This window comes from Crocodylus porosus, unplaced genomic scaffold (genome assembly GCF_001723895.1).
Source record: "Crocodylus porosus isolate Cpor-Errol unplaced genomic scaffold, CroPor_comp1, whole genome shotgun sequence".
Taxonomy (NCBI): domain Eukaryota; kingdom Metazoa; phylum Chordata; order Crocodylia; family Crocodylidae; genus Crocodylus; species Crocodylus porosus.
Window position 1 is genome coordinate 30,225,860 of NW_017728950.1, and position 17,077 is coordinate 30,242,936.

General features: G+C 47.4%; 1 protein-coding gene across 1 annotated transcript; it reads left to right on the forward strand.

Moving 5' to 3' along the window:
• Nucleotides 1-300: 300 nt before the first annotated feature.
• On the forward strand, nt 301-15,325 carry ALDOB (aldolase, fructose-bisphosphate B). The gene is made up of 9 exons (XM_019555070.1): nt 301-384; nt 8,848-8,969; nt 9,249-9,460; nt 9,989-10,043; nt 10,819-10,979; nt 11,158-11,241; nt 11,867-12,041; nt 12,469-12,668; nt 14,821-15,325. The coding sequence occupies exons 2-9, from the start codon at nt 8,858-8,860 to the stop codon at nt 14,914-14,916; spliced, it is 1,095 nt and encodes a 364-aa protein (XP_019410615.1). The 5' UTR covers nt 301-384; nt 8,848-8,857; the 3' UTR covers nt 14,917-15,325.
• The last annotated feature ends 1,752 nt before the right edge of the window (nt 15,326-17,077 follow it).

Genomic DNA, 17,077 nt, shown 5'->3' on the forward strand with positions numbered 1-17,077 from the left:
TGTCCTGGAAGGACAAAGAAACATATTGAACTGAGCTGTAAGAAGAACCTTTTGAGATTAGTTTTGTCATTTGGAATTAACATATACATTTGCAATTATCTATCTATCTATCTTTCTATCATTAAAAATATATATTTGCCCATAGAAGGGGTGGGCGGGGGGAAGGGCAGATAAAACTGATTGGCTGGGCAAGTTGCTGTTGACTAGCCAATCACTGGGGCTGAACACTGACACCTCCCCAAGCAGGCTGGAAAGGAGGGAGAGAAATAAGGAGGTAAAACATTGATAAGAACTTTATAAAAAGGTTGGGAGCTGAAAGATTAAACCTCTTTGGCTGCAAGTGCCTCAGGAGTTTGTAGCAAAGAACTACACTGTCTTCAAACAGTGAGTAGCTATAATCCAGTGGCTATAATTCCTGGTCTCGGAAGAGTAGAGAGAAGTGTGTGTGTGTGTGTGTGTGTGTGTGTGCGTGTGCATTTGTGTGCACACACCTGGGGTTTTGGAGGGCAAGAGGCATCTTTACAGCATAAAAGCATTGGTTTTGTTGTTTAAGGATCAGTTTTTAAGACTATGTTGTCACCCTCTGAAGCTAGCTATAAGCACTTGCATTTTTTCTGAGCCATTTTTTTTTGAGTGATCTTACTCTTTCATCTGCTTCAGTAAATGCAAACAATCTTCTCTAGGGAAATGCTAACAACACTTAAGTTTCTGGCTCCATTTAGTAACTCAGAGCAGCTGGAGGAAGTGAATGTAAACACACAATCTTCATCCTTAGTTTGTGAGACTGGTTCAATAGTCTGTGGCCACGTTGCTTTCTGCTGTTTTGTTTTTTAGTTGGATCAGCGGTTTTCAAGTGGTGCTCTTTCAGGCTCATGGCACCTCTCATTCAGCTTGAGTCACCCCTTTTTTCACTGAAAGCACCCCTTGGAAAATGCCAGATTTTACCTTTTTCCTTTTTTTTTGATTACAGAAAAATACTAAAACAATTCTTGTCTTGCAGCAAACTCAGAAAGACCACAAGAGGTCAGAATATTTTTAACACTATGAATTTCTATTTGAGGTCCCTGGATTTATCTTGTGAATCACGCTTGCACACCTCACAGTGCTAAGATTGCATGGCACTCTGTGTCACTCGTGGAAGGATCTCAAGACACCGCAGGATGCTGTAGCACCCTGGTTGAGCATCAGAGGGTGGTTCTACACATCACCGTATGGCAGTGGTGCTACGGTGCCATGTTTTAGTATTTCCTTTCAATGGCGCACATGTAGATTTTGCTGCTATATCAATGTAGCAGCGCACTATGCCTCAGGAGTGCGCCGTGATATCGCCATAGGGCAATGTGTAGACGCGCCCAGAACGAGATGTTTCTGGGAACATGGGGCAATGGCAATATTTGGTTCATCCTCCTTTTGTTCCTTGCATGCACAGAATTTCAGCTGACAAAAATACTGAATCTTGCATTTGTTGCTTAATTTTGTCTGAGCTATTATAAAATAGAGCTGGTTTGGCTGGGCTTTGGAAGAAGATAGCCTTGAAAGGAAAAGACTGGAAGAAAAGGAGGTACAAACAGGAGCTGTTAGCAATAATATTCCTTTGTCTGATATTCCTCAGCACCTGCAGATGAGCGTTCTACACCAACCTGGTTCTCAGGTTGGGGGAACAGTTTCCCCACTGGGACCCAGCCCCTTTCCCAATCCCCAGAACACTTTGAAAACTAAGGATGAGAGAACTGTCATCTTTGGGAAATTGCTTAAAGCTACAGAACACAAACTAGGCTCATTGGCAGCCACTGATACCTTTCAGCATGCCCACAGATGCACTCTCAACTGCCAAAGCAAACCCAGAGCATCCCTGTTGTCATCCCAAAGACATGAGCTCTGCAACCAACCTGCCAGAATTCTCCATCCCCTCCAATGAGAAGTGCCAAGGCCCAGGTAGAGTGAAGCTCTTACACTAGCACTGTTCCCACCCACTAGAAAAGGTCATTGTCCCCTCATGCCCCCCACCACCTCCGAGAGACAGGCACCTTCCTCAGCACCTGCATACAACTGTTTTGCACCAACCTGGGCACATCTACATGAGACGCTACATTGCCATAGTGACGAGCTATGGCATAGTGTCAGCGGGCACAAATTGTGACACTGATGCTACTGTGCAGTAGGGTTGGAAATGACTCCTGCTGCCAGGACTGCACAGTGACAGCAGTTGCTGCTCAGTCATTTAGTACTTGCTAAGGGAAGCACTAAATGACTGTGCAGTCAGGGACACGTGTAGGCACACCCCCTGACTCTTAGGGTGGGGGACCAGTTCCCCCACTGTGACCCAGTCCCTTTCCAGTCCACAGAACAACCCTATTTTCTTGTAGGTAGGAACATTGCTACCACAGCACTGACGAGCATGTTACAGAGGAGGGTGTAGTGTTCATTCCCCTGGCACCTGTAACAGTGCTGCCCAACATAGGACAGCAATGGGGGTCCAGGCCTCACACCCTCTGCCCCACTTTAGAGAGGTTAGCCCAGCTAGACCTGGTTCCAGGTCCTTCGGCAAAGGAGAAAGGAAAAGCTCCTTGTTCTCCCTCCCGCACAGGACACACAGGTATTTAGCAGCACATTATGAAAATTCAACCCCAGAAGTTGCCCTTAGAAATGCCATGGTGCACACAGGCTGATGGCGTGCATGTATGTAAGAGACCCGACAATATTTGCCATGTTAATCAAAGGCACCTGCTTCTTTTCCTTAGCCAGCTGCAGTCTGAGCACATAGTCCCTGTCTCCCTTACCCCTGTCCCGTCATGTTTTTCGAACTGGAGGCATTTTGCTAGATACCAGCCCTCACTCCTCAGATATTCCTGAAATGGAAACTTTCCCCCCTCCCTTCCCTACTTGCTGTCAAAAGGGAGCCTAGAGGCATGCAGGGGGAGGAGGGAGGCAGCCACCCACTAATTCAGCTTTGCCAGTTTTGGTCTCATGCATATGAAGCAAAGATGGGTTTACCTTACCCAAGGCTAAAGCCTTGGCCTGCCCGAAAAAGCTGCTTTGCACTACAAAGGCTTTATTATCTCTGGCAGTTATTTTATTTTCACATACATTGAATTTTTACTATATGGACTGAACTGTCAAGTTCCCATCTATGTACCAACCTCATTTGAGACGCTAAAATGAATGCTCTGGCTTTCTCACCCACAGCACCAGAAAGGTCTGACTGCAGCACAGGTGAAGGAAAAGGGGCCCCATGTAGCTTGAAGCTCAGTACCTCCTCCTATAGCATAATCATGAATGATGATTTTTTTGCCATGTACACAGACAGTATCTCCTTGTTTCCCCAACAGCTGCCTCTCTGTTCCCCACCACTCTCCTTGGTGTGTGTGGGAAGCAGGCTGTGAGTTACTTTTTCTCTACCTCAGTCTCTTTTCTTTCACACATTTCCAGTTGTACAGCATTTGGCCTTGTGTTCTACACAAATACTTATCCTATGGGTGTTCTTTACTTCTTTCCTTTGACCCATTTTCCCTTTCTTATTTACCCTGCAGGAAACAGGATATTCTCCAGTTTTATTTGGAAGTGACACTTTTCCTTAAGTCAAGCGAATAGCATAAAAAGTATTTTTTAGATCAGTTTTCATCTCCCAAGTGCAGGTGACTGATGGGTGTATTTAGTGCAATACAATGTGTATGATTCATTGAGGTTGTATCTAGGTGACAGGACTCCAGGGAGACTCCGACTTTTTAGCTCAGCCTTTAGAGATGCACAAACAGACCCCATTCCACCTACTAGACATAAGAGACTTAGGTGCCTACACGTAATCCTATTCCACCCTGTAAGAGTCACTGAAGGACTGTTCATCAAAAGATGGCCGAGTCCTCTTCCTCACAGCTTTGTTGTGACTTAAACATGAGACTAAGATAACAGCATTTTACTAAATTCAGGGACTCAAGCCTGGTGGAATAGGATTACACTTAGGCACCTAACAAGTGGAATAGGATCTAGCCCACTGCCTTTTAGCTGGCAGGGAGGTGGGGAATCTCTGGCGCTGGCCAAAATGGTGGATAGGATTCACATACTACACACAAAAAGTGGACTTCTTTTATTCTTTTTAGTTTATAAAATACTAAATTGATTTATCCCAGTGCCCCCAGTAGAAAGGAGGCTTTTTTTTACTCCTATTTGTATGGATTATTTTAGCATTGCAATAAGGAAACCAGCTAAAGTGTGTTTTTTAATGGAGCCCAATGATTAAATGAGGCCTGTATATAAAAATGGTATGTGTACTCTGTGGTATGTAAACAGAATATGTCACAAAATTACTTAAGTACTTTATGGGTTTGAGCCTGATCACATACAAGTGTAAATTAGGGGTAAAGGTAGTCAAGTTACTAGAGTTACTCCAGTGCTCTGAGATCAGAAACAGGCCCTCTTGATCAGTTTGTTCCAATCTATATTTTAAAAGGGACTTAAACCCCAAATCTAGTTCTACAATGTGACTTTGGCTTATTCATGTCACCCGCCTCCAGTTTTAAGCACTATTTTGTGTATGCACAACAGAAAAACATATGCACACAAACCCTACAGTCTGGAGACCAACTGGCTAAGCAGCAGCTCTGCAGAAAAGGACCTGGGAGTTACAGTGGACAATAAGCTGAATATAAGTCAGCAGTGTGCCCTTGTTGCCAAGAAGGCTAACAAGATACTTGGTTGTATTAGTAGGATTTGCCAACAGATCGAAGGAAGTAATTATTCCCTTCTATTCTGCACTGGTGAGGCCACATCTGGAGTACTGTGTCCAGTTTTGGGCCCCTCACTACAGAAAGGATGTGGACAACTTGGAGAGAGTTCAACAGAGGGCAACAAAAATGGTTAGGGGGGCTGGGACACATGGCTTCTAAGGAACTGGGGTTATTTAGTCTGCAGAAAAGAAGACTGGGGGAGGATTTGATACCAGCCTTTTAACTCCCTGGAGGGGGGTTCCAAAGAGGATGGAGCTAGACTGCTCTCAGTGGTGGCAGATGACAGAACAAGGAGCGATGATCTCAAGTTGCAGCAAGGGAAGTTTAGGTTAGATATTAGGAAAAACTCTCACTGGGAGGGTGGTGAAGCACTGGAACAGGTTACCTGGAGAGATGATGAAATCTCCATTGCTGGAAGTTTTTAAGGCCCAGCTCGACAAGGCTTTGTCTGGGGATGGTCCTGCTTTGAGCAGGGGGTTGAATTAGAAGACCTGCTGGGGTCCCTTCCAACCTTCATTTTCTATGAAAACCTGTGCCTGTGAATGGTGACTTGCATAAATATATATGCAGGAGCCAGTGCTGAAGAACCACACTCCCAAGGAAAGGAGCAGATAAAGCTGCGTGTCCTTGGCAAGGGACCAATTTTTGAACATTGAATCCTACTTTTTGATATAAAAATAGCAAGGGAAAACTCTTACTCTTTTGGGATTCCTTCCCTTCTGCTGTCTAGAACCCAGATGTTTGAGTGCGACTAGCTGTTTTAGTTTACCTGGGAGATAAAATAATATCTGAAGCCTGATACAGACTGCTTCGAAGGTTAGAAGTAGTCAAGCGCTTTAGGTACTTGGCAAGGGGAAGAAGCAAAGAGAAGAAGACTGTCTGAAATGCAGTCTGACAGCAATGTTGAAATCTTTCCCCCCGTGCCTTCTCCTATTCCCCATGCTTTTGCACTTTGGTCCACACACTGTTGAAATATTAACAGAATGTGATGTTTGTACTGATGTCTGTGAAAATATTTCCCTGTCATGCTCCACTGTGCTCACCAGAGAAAAGCTGAAATTGCAGCACTGCAATATTGACTTTTTGTATCCATGTTTCTCTGGGTCCCACTGCTTGTTTGCCAATGCCTCGGCTATACAAACAACCAGTTTGCTTAAAGTAGAGCCTGAAAACCATTGTGTTCATCCACAGCTCTGCTATTAATATTGGGGTATTGCTTTGTATTTTTCCTTCCCTTGTGTTCCCAACATTTGAAGTTTAATTACGCTTTGTGAACAATTATGACAAACAAAAACAATGACCATGAGCCAAGTTGTCAGCCAGTGCAAATCAGCATCACTCCACTGAAGTCACTTGAACTAGGACAGTTTCTACCAGTTGAGGATTTGCTGCCTTGCTTGAAACCATTGGCCCTTTCACTGCTTACCTGAGTAGAGATAACATGAAAATTATTAACATAGCTTCTTGCAATAGTTTTATACTTATTATTTGCATTAGCGTAGCATGCAGAGACCCCAGCTGAGATCATGGCCCTTTCTGCTCCATACTGCACAAGTGCCTAGTGGAAAACATTTCTTGCTCTGAAGAGGGCATAGTTTAAACAAACAATACAGACAAATGGTGTGATGGGAAGAAGAGGCCCAGCAAATGAAGTGACTGACCTAAGATCAGGGCCATAACTCAGGCCTCCAAAGTCCTAGTCAGTGGCCTAACTGGCGCCACTTCAACAGGTCTCTAACATTTCTGTTAATAAACTGATTGAAGACTATTCTTCGTGAGGCAATCACAGCCAAGCAGCAGTGTAACTAAAGCAGAATGAGCAGGGCAGCCGTCCCTGGTGCCAGTTTACGGGGTGGAGGGGGAAAAAGCAACTGTCATTGCACAATTGTGCCAATGGCATGGGGGAGCCAGAAGTCACTGCTACCTCCATGCATTACAACTGCTCTGGGCACTTAGCTGATTTGGTATGCCCTGTTAGCTGAGTGACTGCCACTTAGGGGCCAGGTCTGCCACCCGTACTCTGTGCAGGCGATGATGATCTGCCAATGCAGCAATTAAAAGATTGACATGCAAATAGTCTAAGTGATAAGAAGATTCCTGTCATGGAGCCTGGGCTGTTTCTTTCTTCACCTCAACTCACACTATGCTCCTGCTGTGTGGGGGTGTTAGCTCATGCTGGCCACTGTGTGGTGGAGTGGGGGGGGGAGTTGGAGTAGGCTGATCATGGCCCCCCCCTAACCCCACTTTGGGGGAAGCTATCCTGGGCACAGGGATCCCTGGTAGCCAAGGAATCGTAATCAACCTCGATAACAACCCCAGGCCACCCCCATGCTGATTCTCAGCTTTGGAAAAAATCCTGCTTTTTCAAGTGAGGATACAGACAACAGACAAGATTATTTCTATTTTACATAAAAATTCCTGTAGTAATGTTTCCATTCAGGCTTTAGCTTGGGTAGCCTGGGTACACGATATCCAGATGCCAATACACAGGGAGGCAGCGGGGAGAGTCAGCCAGACCTTTTGTGTACCCTTGTGTAGTCCTAAGTGTACCTCACACGCAGCGCCCAGTGCAACAAGTGTGCAGAAAAAGCGGGGGGCAAAACTGCTTTGGGACTAGGCTTGGGTAGGGGGGTAGCCCCTTCAAGAGGCCTGCGGTACAGCCCTGGATGCCAATCTAGACTTGTGAGGCGGGGAGGCAGGCAGGCTCACTCTTGCAGACCTTTACATGAAAAGATTTCCTTCCTCAACCAGCAACACCCCATGCAACTAGCGCCCAGAAAAAAGCCAGAGGCTTTGCAGGGGAGGCAGGCAGCACTGTCTATTGAACTCAAAACCCTCCCAAAAATGCATGTCTCTCAAGGAAAACCACCAACAATCCTCCCCCCAGAAAGCAACCTGGCACGACCCAGGAAAATAAACCAACCAAAATATCAAATCTTGTCCTAAAACGCCACGCAGCAGTAAAGTAGTACTGAAAGGGCAGGAGGGTAAAATTGTTCTGACATGCCCCCTAGCACATTTTACTAGTTATAACATAATAAGCCATTGTGTGGTAAATCACATCCACATTGCTTATTTAGCCTTCTTAAACTAAGAAAGAAAAATTAAACCAGAAACATTTTTAGTGACTAACCGAGGACATGTACAAGGGCCCTAGGAGACAAGTCAGATCTCTTAAGGTGGTTGTTTGACATTGGTGCATCTCAGTCACAGCCCAGTAAGAGAGGAGTGGATTATGATCCATGTTTGTGATCCAAGATCATATTCAGGGTAGGCACTATGATCATGTCAGTAGAAGGATAGAGATTTTGTTGCATGGAAGACCAGCATTTTGTTATTTAGGAGCAAAATATCAAATCTGTTTTACAAAGCACTCGGCTGAATCTGCAATTACTACGCTTGTTACTTTGCCCCAAATTTTAATGCCATATCTGACTCCCTCTGGGCTCTGAGCTTGATTAGATATAGAAACATGCCCACCTAAGGTTCTGTCCCCATGGGGACTCAAAAACAGCATGTCACGTATGTTGCTTCTGCAGCCCACACTGGTGTTACCAAAGAAACAAAGCACAAAGAACTTGAGCTGGATTCCTGGACTGTGTTGGAATGGATGGGCTGTGTGGGCCCTGAGGAGAAACAGACCCTGAACAAGAATCACAGGTCCATGTGGAGTGGATTTTGGACAGCAGCCCTTGGGGCAGGAGAGTCTAAATTACCCACTAGAATGGATTCTAGTTCTAAGAACTGAGAGGAGGGAAGATGCAATGGCCCGTGTTTTGGTCTGGGACCTGAGAGCAAGGGGTTCAGTTCCCAGTGTTAGCACAGATATGCAACATGAGCTTGGGCGAGTCATTTAATCGCTTGGTGTCTGACTTCCTCGTCAAGTAAATGGGATCACAGCAATTCAGTAAATAAATACATTATAAATTGCATTTCAAACTGTGAGGTATTAGGTACTATGGTGATGGGCACCAGGAAAGCACTGGGATAGAAAGAATTTCAGTAGGAACAGAGTGATCCTTATCCACAAGCAGTGGTGATACCTCCGAGTCTGCATCCCACCAATGTAACTTTACCAACACAATCATTCAGCTTGGAATTCCCTTTCTATGTGCCCTGCCAGATCAGCCATCATGACTCACCAGTTTCCAGCACTGTCTCCAGAGCAGAAGAAGGCCCTTTTCGAAACTGCTCATAAGATTGTGGCTTCAGGGAAGGGGATCCTTGCAGCAGATGAGTCTGTGGGTGAGTTGACCAGCTACTGACACTTTTTAGCACCTTTTAAATTCATATTTCTCTTTTAAATCATATTAGGAAACAGGCAAAAGTAAATCAAACTCTAAATTATGTAATCCCTGTGTCTCTTTGGAAAAGTGGTTCATCAGGGATATGCTTATGGTGGGCAGACAGCGTGGATATTTGGACTGAAGGCCTAGTCCACTTTAACTGTTCCATCCTTGTGCATAACTGAAAGGACTGTCAGACTTAATATCTTGCACTCTGACCTGTGGTTGCTTTTGCCAGGTACAATGGGTAACCGGCTGCAGAGGATCAATGTGGAGAACACTGAGGAAAATCGCCGTGCCTTCCGAGAAATCCTCTTCTCTTCAGACGCCTCCATCAACCAAAGTATTGGCGGAGTGATCTTCTTCCATGAGACCCTCTATCAGAAGGACAGCAGTGGAAAGCTATTTCCAGCTGTCATCAAGGACAAGGGCATTGTGGTTGGAATAAAAGTGCGTATCACCAAAGCACCTGGTGGCATGATACACCAGTCCCGCAGCTCTGAATGCGAACTATATGCTGAGGCTGGGATCACTGATAACCACTGGTCTTGTACAGTCATTGCTGTTCCCATTCTGTACATTGCCAAAGCAAACTTATAACCATCGTATTTATCCTGGAAACCCTCCAGCTTCAGCAAAGCTCTTGCTGCATCCCCTCCCGCAACAACTTTTATCCTCTCTTTTGACTCCACACCAACTCCTAGAACTCCTGAGCTGTCCCCCGCAGCAACTCCACCCCTGCTCCCTCCTTCTCTTACAGTCACCATTCCCCTTCCCCTTCCCTCCCATTACAGTTGCTTTCACCCGTGATTTCCCAGTCCCCCAACATTTCCCCCCCACCCCACCAACCCTCATCTCATGACTCTGGCCACATCAACAGATTCCTGCAGACAGGGCCTGAAGAGTCTGTACTAATTCAAGATTCACCTTGACTTGTTCACAATTGATCTTTCTTATTTTCATTGTGTGTCTCCACAGCTGGATAAAGGCACGGCCCCTCTGGCAGGAACCAATGGAGAAACCAGCATTCAAGGTGAGACCTCTTCTCTGAGTGACTGAAGTATTTGATGCTCGGTTGCGGGTCTTAAAATTCAAAGCTGCTTGGGGCAGGAGGAATGCAGCATTGTGGTTATTACAGGGCAGGAATTGAGGTTAGTTCAAAGGTTCTGGTGGGATTGTGCTCAGTGGCGGCCTTTAATGCACTTCTGCTCCACCACTGCTCTCCTATCCAAAGTGACATTCAGAGAGCAGCTCCTACCCTGCTCAGACACACCCCTCCCAGCTTGCTGCACGCTGCCAGCAGCACCAGCAACTCCTCTTGAATTCAGACTATGCAGGCAGAAGGGGATTAAGCTACAAGAGCTGTTTGGGCAGGGGAGTCGGGGTGGAGTGGGGTACAAAGAAAAAGAGAAGAAATGATCTCCAGCTGGAGTCAAAAAGAAATTCTTCCTCTTCCCCTCCCCACTTTCCATCCAGAGAGGTTTATCAACTAAGCAAACTTAAGTCCCTGGCTACTGAAGGACACTGCATTGGACATAACCACTGACAAGGATATAGAAAAGGAAGGGTTGTTTTTCAAAAAACAAGATTCCCCCGTTCCTCCTTCCACACTTTGCACAGTCTGTGCCAGGCTCACATTAGCCATTGCTCTGAGAAGAAGTCACTCACTTTCTTCTCCCTTGAGTTAAAGGGCTCCCCAAAAACACTTAAAAGGAGGCATTCAGGGAAGACAGCCATAGGCAGAAGGCTGTGTTCAGTGTGTAGTGCTCAGCCCTCCCTGACAGATCCTTTGCCTTTCCTACTCACAGGGCTGGACGGGCTTGCTGAGCGCTGTGCCCAGTACAAGAAGGATGGGGCTGACTTTGGGAAGTGGCGTGCAGTGCTGAAGATCACTGACACCACCCCCTCCCAACTCGCCATCCAGGAAAATGCCAATACACTGGCACGCTATGCCAGCATCTGCCAACAGGTACAAATTCTCAGAGCATGTGTGAAATAGCTCCCTTCCATGCTTGCAATGCAAGAATGAATAGTGCATTGCCTACCCTTTCTTTTGAGACAGTTCCCCTAGGTGTTGGAGGGATTTCCCTTCAGATAGGGAGAGTCTTTCAGTATCTCCACAGACTTCTCTGTTTTCCTATTTTTAGCATGGCCTCGTGCCCATTGTGGAACCAGAGATCCTGCCTGATGGAGACCATGACCTCCAGCGCTGTCAGTACGTCACTGAGAAGGTAAGGATTTCATCTGCCACATAGATCCTGTTCTCATGAATCAGCCTAAACAATGCTTAGCTCTCCAGTACCATTTTACATTCCTTCATCTGAAAGTATTTTGCAAAGACCATATTCTTCCATGTTACAGCTGAAGAGAATGAGACACAGATATGTTAAGTGAAAGGCTCAAGATCACCTAGTAAATTCATGGCAAAAGTGAGAATAGACTCAATGCCTCCAGGCTCTCAGACAAGTCCCCTTGCCATTAGGTTACATTGTTTCCTTCACAAAAGACTTGTTAAAGAGTGGAAGGCATTATCCAGGACTCTACTGCCATTTCATAATTACTTAATCATCTAGGAGGAAGGCAAACTTGAAAGGGTAAAGCCAGGAATCTGATAATGAAGTCTGAAGTCCCCAGTCCTCTGAGGAGATGGAGGGTTCTTCATGGCAGGTTTACTACTAAAGTGAGTAAAAGGAGAAGCTCAGAGTTGATTAAACTTGAAGAGCGAATTTCCTTCTAACCCCAGGAACCAGCTGTCTCTCTCCTGCAGGTATAGGATGGGAATGACTGTCGGAGATAAAATCTGGCTTTACACAAATATGGGTCTGGTTTAATCCTCCTGTTTTCATTGCTCCCCAGGTCCTGGCTGCTGTGTACAAGGCCTTGAATGACCATCATGTCTATTTGGAGGGGACACTTTTGAAACCCAATATGGTGACTGCTGGGCATTCCTGCTCCAAGAAGTACACCCCTCAGGAGGTAGCCATGGCTACAGTCACTGCCCTCCTCCGCACTGTTCCTGCTGCTGTTCCTGGTAACTCATCATTCATCCTTACCACCACCCTTCCCACACACACAACTTTTCTTTTCAGACTGTTTGCCTCATGGTTCCTATTGGGGTTGCTTGGAGCACATCTCACCATAGGCACTGTTACTTCTCATATACTGCTATGCAGACAAGACCCTGGTGGTCACACCATCTCCCCTGTTTGGTCATGGACACCTGTTTTGCTCCTGGGGACATGCAGTGGGGAGGTGGTTTGCGTGCTTGTTGGGTTGGTGCAATGTCAAGAGGACAGTTTGTCTCTCTGTGATTGTAAATACAGTATCAGTGGTAGCTGTGAATAGGTATGTACAGGATTTTTTGCTTTGTTCCCTCTATCTCCACTACAAGAATCTGCTGCATCATCAGAGAGCAGAGTGAAGCCTGGTTAAACTTTGTTTTCCCTTTCTTCCTGCAGGAATCTGCTTCTTGTCTGGAGGCCAAAGTGAAGAGGAAGCATCTATCAACCTCAATGCCATCAACCTCTGCCCCCTGCCCAAACCCTGGAAGCTGACCTTCTCCTATGGACGGGCTCTGCAGGCATCTGCACTGGCTGCATGGTCTGGGAAGTCTGCAAACAAGAAGGCTGCACAAGAGGCATTCTGCAAGCGAGCTCAGGTATGGGCCTTTACTTCTTCATTTCACCTCTACTTCTTCTGCACTATGTCCAAGGGTTCCACTCCCTCAGTCCTGAGGCCTATTTGTCCTGTCGAAGGCATGAACCAAGCCCAGCACACACCATAGTAGCCCCTACTAATTGTGTGGTCAGTGAGGACAAGGACAACTAAATATGGGAGACAAAAAATGACAAAAGCACATGCAGGTGGGTCAAAGGTTAAAAAAAAGTGTACCCTTGGGGGACACCAAGCAGAACACCCCAGACAGCATCCACTGACTCTCAGAGGTGGCCAGGAAGCTGGCCCCTCAGTTACAGGTTCATAGTTTCATAGTTAGTAGGGTCAGAAGGGACCTGAGCAGATCATCAAGTCCGACCCCCTTCCATGGCAGGAAAGAGTACTGGGGTCAAATGACCCCAGCAAGGTGTACCTCTAACCTCCTCTTAAAGACCCCCAGGGTAGGAGCCTGCACCACTTCTCTTGGAAGTTGGTTCCAGATCCTAGCCGCCCTGACCTTGAAGTAGCGCCTCCTGATATCTAGCCTAAATCTACCCTCTGCCAGCTTGTGACCATTATTCCTGGTTACTCCTGGCAGTGCTCGGGGGAACAGGGACTCCCCCAATGCCTGCTGGTCCCCTCTGACTAGTTTGTAACAGGCCGCAAGATCCCCCCTGAGCCTTCTCTTGTGGAGGCTGAACAGGTTCAGGTCCTGTAGCCTCTCCTCATAGGGCCTGCCCTGCTCATTGCGAGTGGCCTCCTCTGGACCCTCTCCATGTTGTCCACATCCCTCCTGAAGTGCGGCGCCCAGAACTGGACGCAGTACTCCAGCTGCAGCCTGACCAGTGCCGCATAGAGGGGGAGGATCACCTCCTTGGACCTGCTCGAGATGCATCTGTGGATGCATGACAAGGTGCGGTTGGCCTTCCTGACTGCCTCCCCACACTGCCGGCCCATGTTCATCTTGGCATCAGTGATGACTCCAAGATCCTTTTCTGCCTCTGCACTGACGAGAAGGGAGTTCCCCAGCCTGTAGGTATGGTGCTGGTTCTTCCTCCCCAGGTGCAGCACAAAGTGACTGTCCTGAGGACACCAGTTGCTTTAATCCTTTCTCATGGTTCATGTTTATTGAAGGACATTCATTGTTTATGAACTTAGTCCTTGGCTAAACACCCTGCCCTCAAACCTATGCAGGAGACATCTGGAGGCATGAGAAGTGTTTTCATCTCCTTGCCCTTGGGCTGAGATTACCAACAAGGGTGCTAATTAGAGACAATTGGAGATGCCTGTAACATGGGCTAAACTTCACTGGGACCCTGTCTGGAACACTGGCCCATTTCATATGCAAGCACAGATAACAGAAAGCCAAAATGTTAGGTTGTAACCACTTGCCTTAGAAGAGGGATGGGTAAAATATGGCCCACGTATCTAATTTGGCCCTCCAGGCAATTTCATCCAGCCTGCTAGTGTCACCAATTAATTGTACCCTTCCTATCCCACATGCTCCTCTCCCACCCTCAGGCATGGGAGGGCCCCGGCCCTGGCCAGCATGCATAGGTTCTGGGCAGGGCCACTGCTGCAGCTGCTGGGGGACCTGGTCAACCTGGCTTTGCTCCTTGCTGCCATGTGCAGCTCCTGGAACTGGTTGGAGCCATATGCCACCAGGCACTTGTGCCTGCATGGGTCATGAGCACCCTGAGAGTTTGCCACTTGCTGCTGCTGCCACTGACGGCAGAGCTTGTGATCCATGAGGGGGCATGTGGGGGGGTGTCCCCTTCCTAAAAGGAATACTTCTTGGGGAAAGGGAAGGGACATCTGGTTGCAAAGGTCAGGGGTTAGGTGGTGGGACTTCCAGTCCCAAGATGGTGACCAGGGGGCAGGGCACCTGTCAAGGGATGAGGCTACCATTGCAGCCCTCGACAGCGCACCAAAACTCATTAAGCTGCCCTCTAGCTGAAAAAATTGCCTATCCCTGCCTTAGAAGCACAGCAGTCCTTAGTCTATGACCCAGTTCTTAAGTTCTCCAATCCCAACCCTGTACAATGTCATCAGGAAATTCGCCTAAGTGCTTTCTATTTGCCCATGTTCTTTACCTCTTCCCCAATTTCCTTCTTACTCTCTTTCACAAATGTTCCCTCCTCTTCCTGATCTTTCAGATTAATGGTTTAGCTTCCAAAGGACAATATGTCACCTCTGGGAAGAGTGACATGGCTGCCATGAAGTCACTCTTTACTGCCAGCTACACCTACTAGAGTGCAGGACTGCACAGGCACCCGATCCTTCCTTGAGAAAAAATGTCCCAGGCCTCTCAAAGAAAATAGGCTCATCTGATCCATACATTCCAGAGAAGTAGGACCAGTCCTGGGGACTTCAGCCACTACTGACATAGATTAATCAATCAAAGTACACACTCCCCCTTTCCAAAGGGGCGGCTTTTTAATTTGCTCCCAATTAAACCTGTCTCCTTAATTGCCCATCAGTTAAGGAGACAGACAAGAGTTTCTAATTCATACTATCAACTTTCTTTACTCCCTTACAAAAAACTACAGGCCCCTTCCAAAATCAGACAAGACAGATGGAAACAGTGCATGGGGGTCCTGTATTATACAATCTGTTGTTTTCAAGCCATGAGCTGTGAATAAAGTATCTGCAACCAGGTAACTGTGTGTGAAGTGCTTCCTGTCTGTATCTCACATGCACACCCATATCCAAATGCTTTCCCTTGCTCTCAATGGCTTGCTGTGTAGATGCACAAGTGATCCACACAAGAATAAAAGCCTAGATCAAATCAGAAAAGAGGAAACCCTGAAATATTAAGTGGTGTTAGGAACATTGGAGGCTTTGATCCTGCAAGCTGAGTTCGGTGGCTGTGCCAGCAGACTCAAGGATCAGGTTAAAGCAGTAGTTCTCAGCCTTTTTAGACTTGTGACAGCCCTCAGAAAATACCAGCTTAGTTTTACCTCCATTTTTGACTATGGAAAAATACCAGAGCCGTTCTTCTGTTGTACAGAGCCCAGAACGCCCAAAACAGGGCAGCATGTTTCTACCACTGTGGATTCCTGTTGGAAATCTCTGGGTTTACGCTGTGAACATTTGCACACCTGATAATGACACCACTGCCTGGTGCCTGACGACATCCTCAAAATAAACTTTAGGCTCCCTAGAGGGCCACAACATCCAGGTTGAGAATCACTGGCTCTTTGCCCCATGGACTACAGGGAAGGGTGACCACCTTTTCAAAATGGGAAGGCAGGACACATGTCCACCACCTTCACTCCTCCACCCCCCTCAGTGGCACAGCCAGAGCACAGCTGAGTGGAGCCCATGGGAGGTGAGGGCAGATGCAGGCTGCCTGCTGTGGGCTTGGGTCTCCTCGCCCTGCTGCCCTCCCCACAGAGCAGTGTCGCTTGCACTTTAATGCTCATCCAGTCCAGATTGAGTTGAACAGGACAAAGCATCATGTCCTCCAGCTCAGGTCAGTGTCTAGGGGAGGGAGCTCCTGTCCATAGGTGTCTTCCTCACCCCTCTGGTGCAGAAGGATTTTGTAGAGTTTGTGGATGCCATCCTTTGCCTGCCCACAGATGTCCTTGGCTGGGTCATTCACAAGTAGCCCTACTTGGCCCACAACATCACCCAGCTGGGACACATCTGAGAAGTACCTTGTGGAAGAAGAGAAGGGAGTACATTCACATCTAATACGTTCAGTCCCAGGCTGCTCTGTCCTGGCACTGGCATCCCCGTGGGAAGGTCTGGGGCAGAGAAGCAAAAGCCAGAGCACTAAATCCCTCAGCCCACATAGGAGGTGGGAGCCAGAGTCTAGGGCAAGGCCTGTTACAAGCACTCACTGCACCTGCTGCTCCAAGATGAGCAGAAGCACCACTAGGGCCAAGTTTGAAATAGCCTTGAGTTGTGTACAGAGCACAGGCCCCGAAACCCCTGGGGGTCCAGTCAGCCAGAACCAGAGGGATTTGTTTGTAGCTCTGCCCCCAAAGTGCACCTCTGTACTTCCCTGAGCTCCTGTATTTGCAGACCTCACAAGCTATCCAAGTCAGCTCTGCCTCTTCCTGCGGTCAGGAGCCTGAGGGTCTTGGGCCACCTATCTAAAATGGTGGGAAGAGCTGGCAAGTGCAGCAGAGAAGGGTGGTGCTGCTTCTCATGACCCTGGCTCTCTCCATGGGGTTGCTTGACTCAAACCAAGTCTTAAACTGCTGTGGGAGGCAAAGGACACAGTCACTGGGCACCTGCCTCCGCTCTTCCACTGAGGCTTGTCCTCGTCCCCTCCCCAAAACTGAGACTTCATGCTCAGACTGGAATTTCTGCCTCACTGGTCACAGTGAGTCAAGAGTGGTGGCAACCTGGCCTTGCCTGGGGACTGGGGGCATATTTTGCCCCAGGCCTGGGCTCATCCCCTCC

Coding starts and splice junctions, on each gene's coding strand:
- ALDOB (XM_019555070.1), top strand. CDS start 8,858: ATGACTCACCAGTTTCCAGCACTGTCTCCAGAGCAGAAGAAGGCCCTT. Junction 9,461..9,988: donor GCATTGTGGTTGGAATAAAA/GTGCGTATCACC, acceptor GTGTCTCCACAG/CTGGATAAAGGCACGGCCCC. Junction 12,669..14,820: donor CATTCTGCAAGCGAGCTCAG/GTATGGGCCTTT, acceptor CTGATCTTTCAG/ATTAATGGTTTAGCTTCCAA.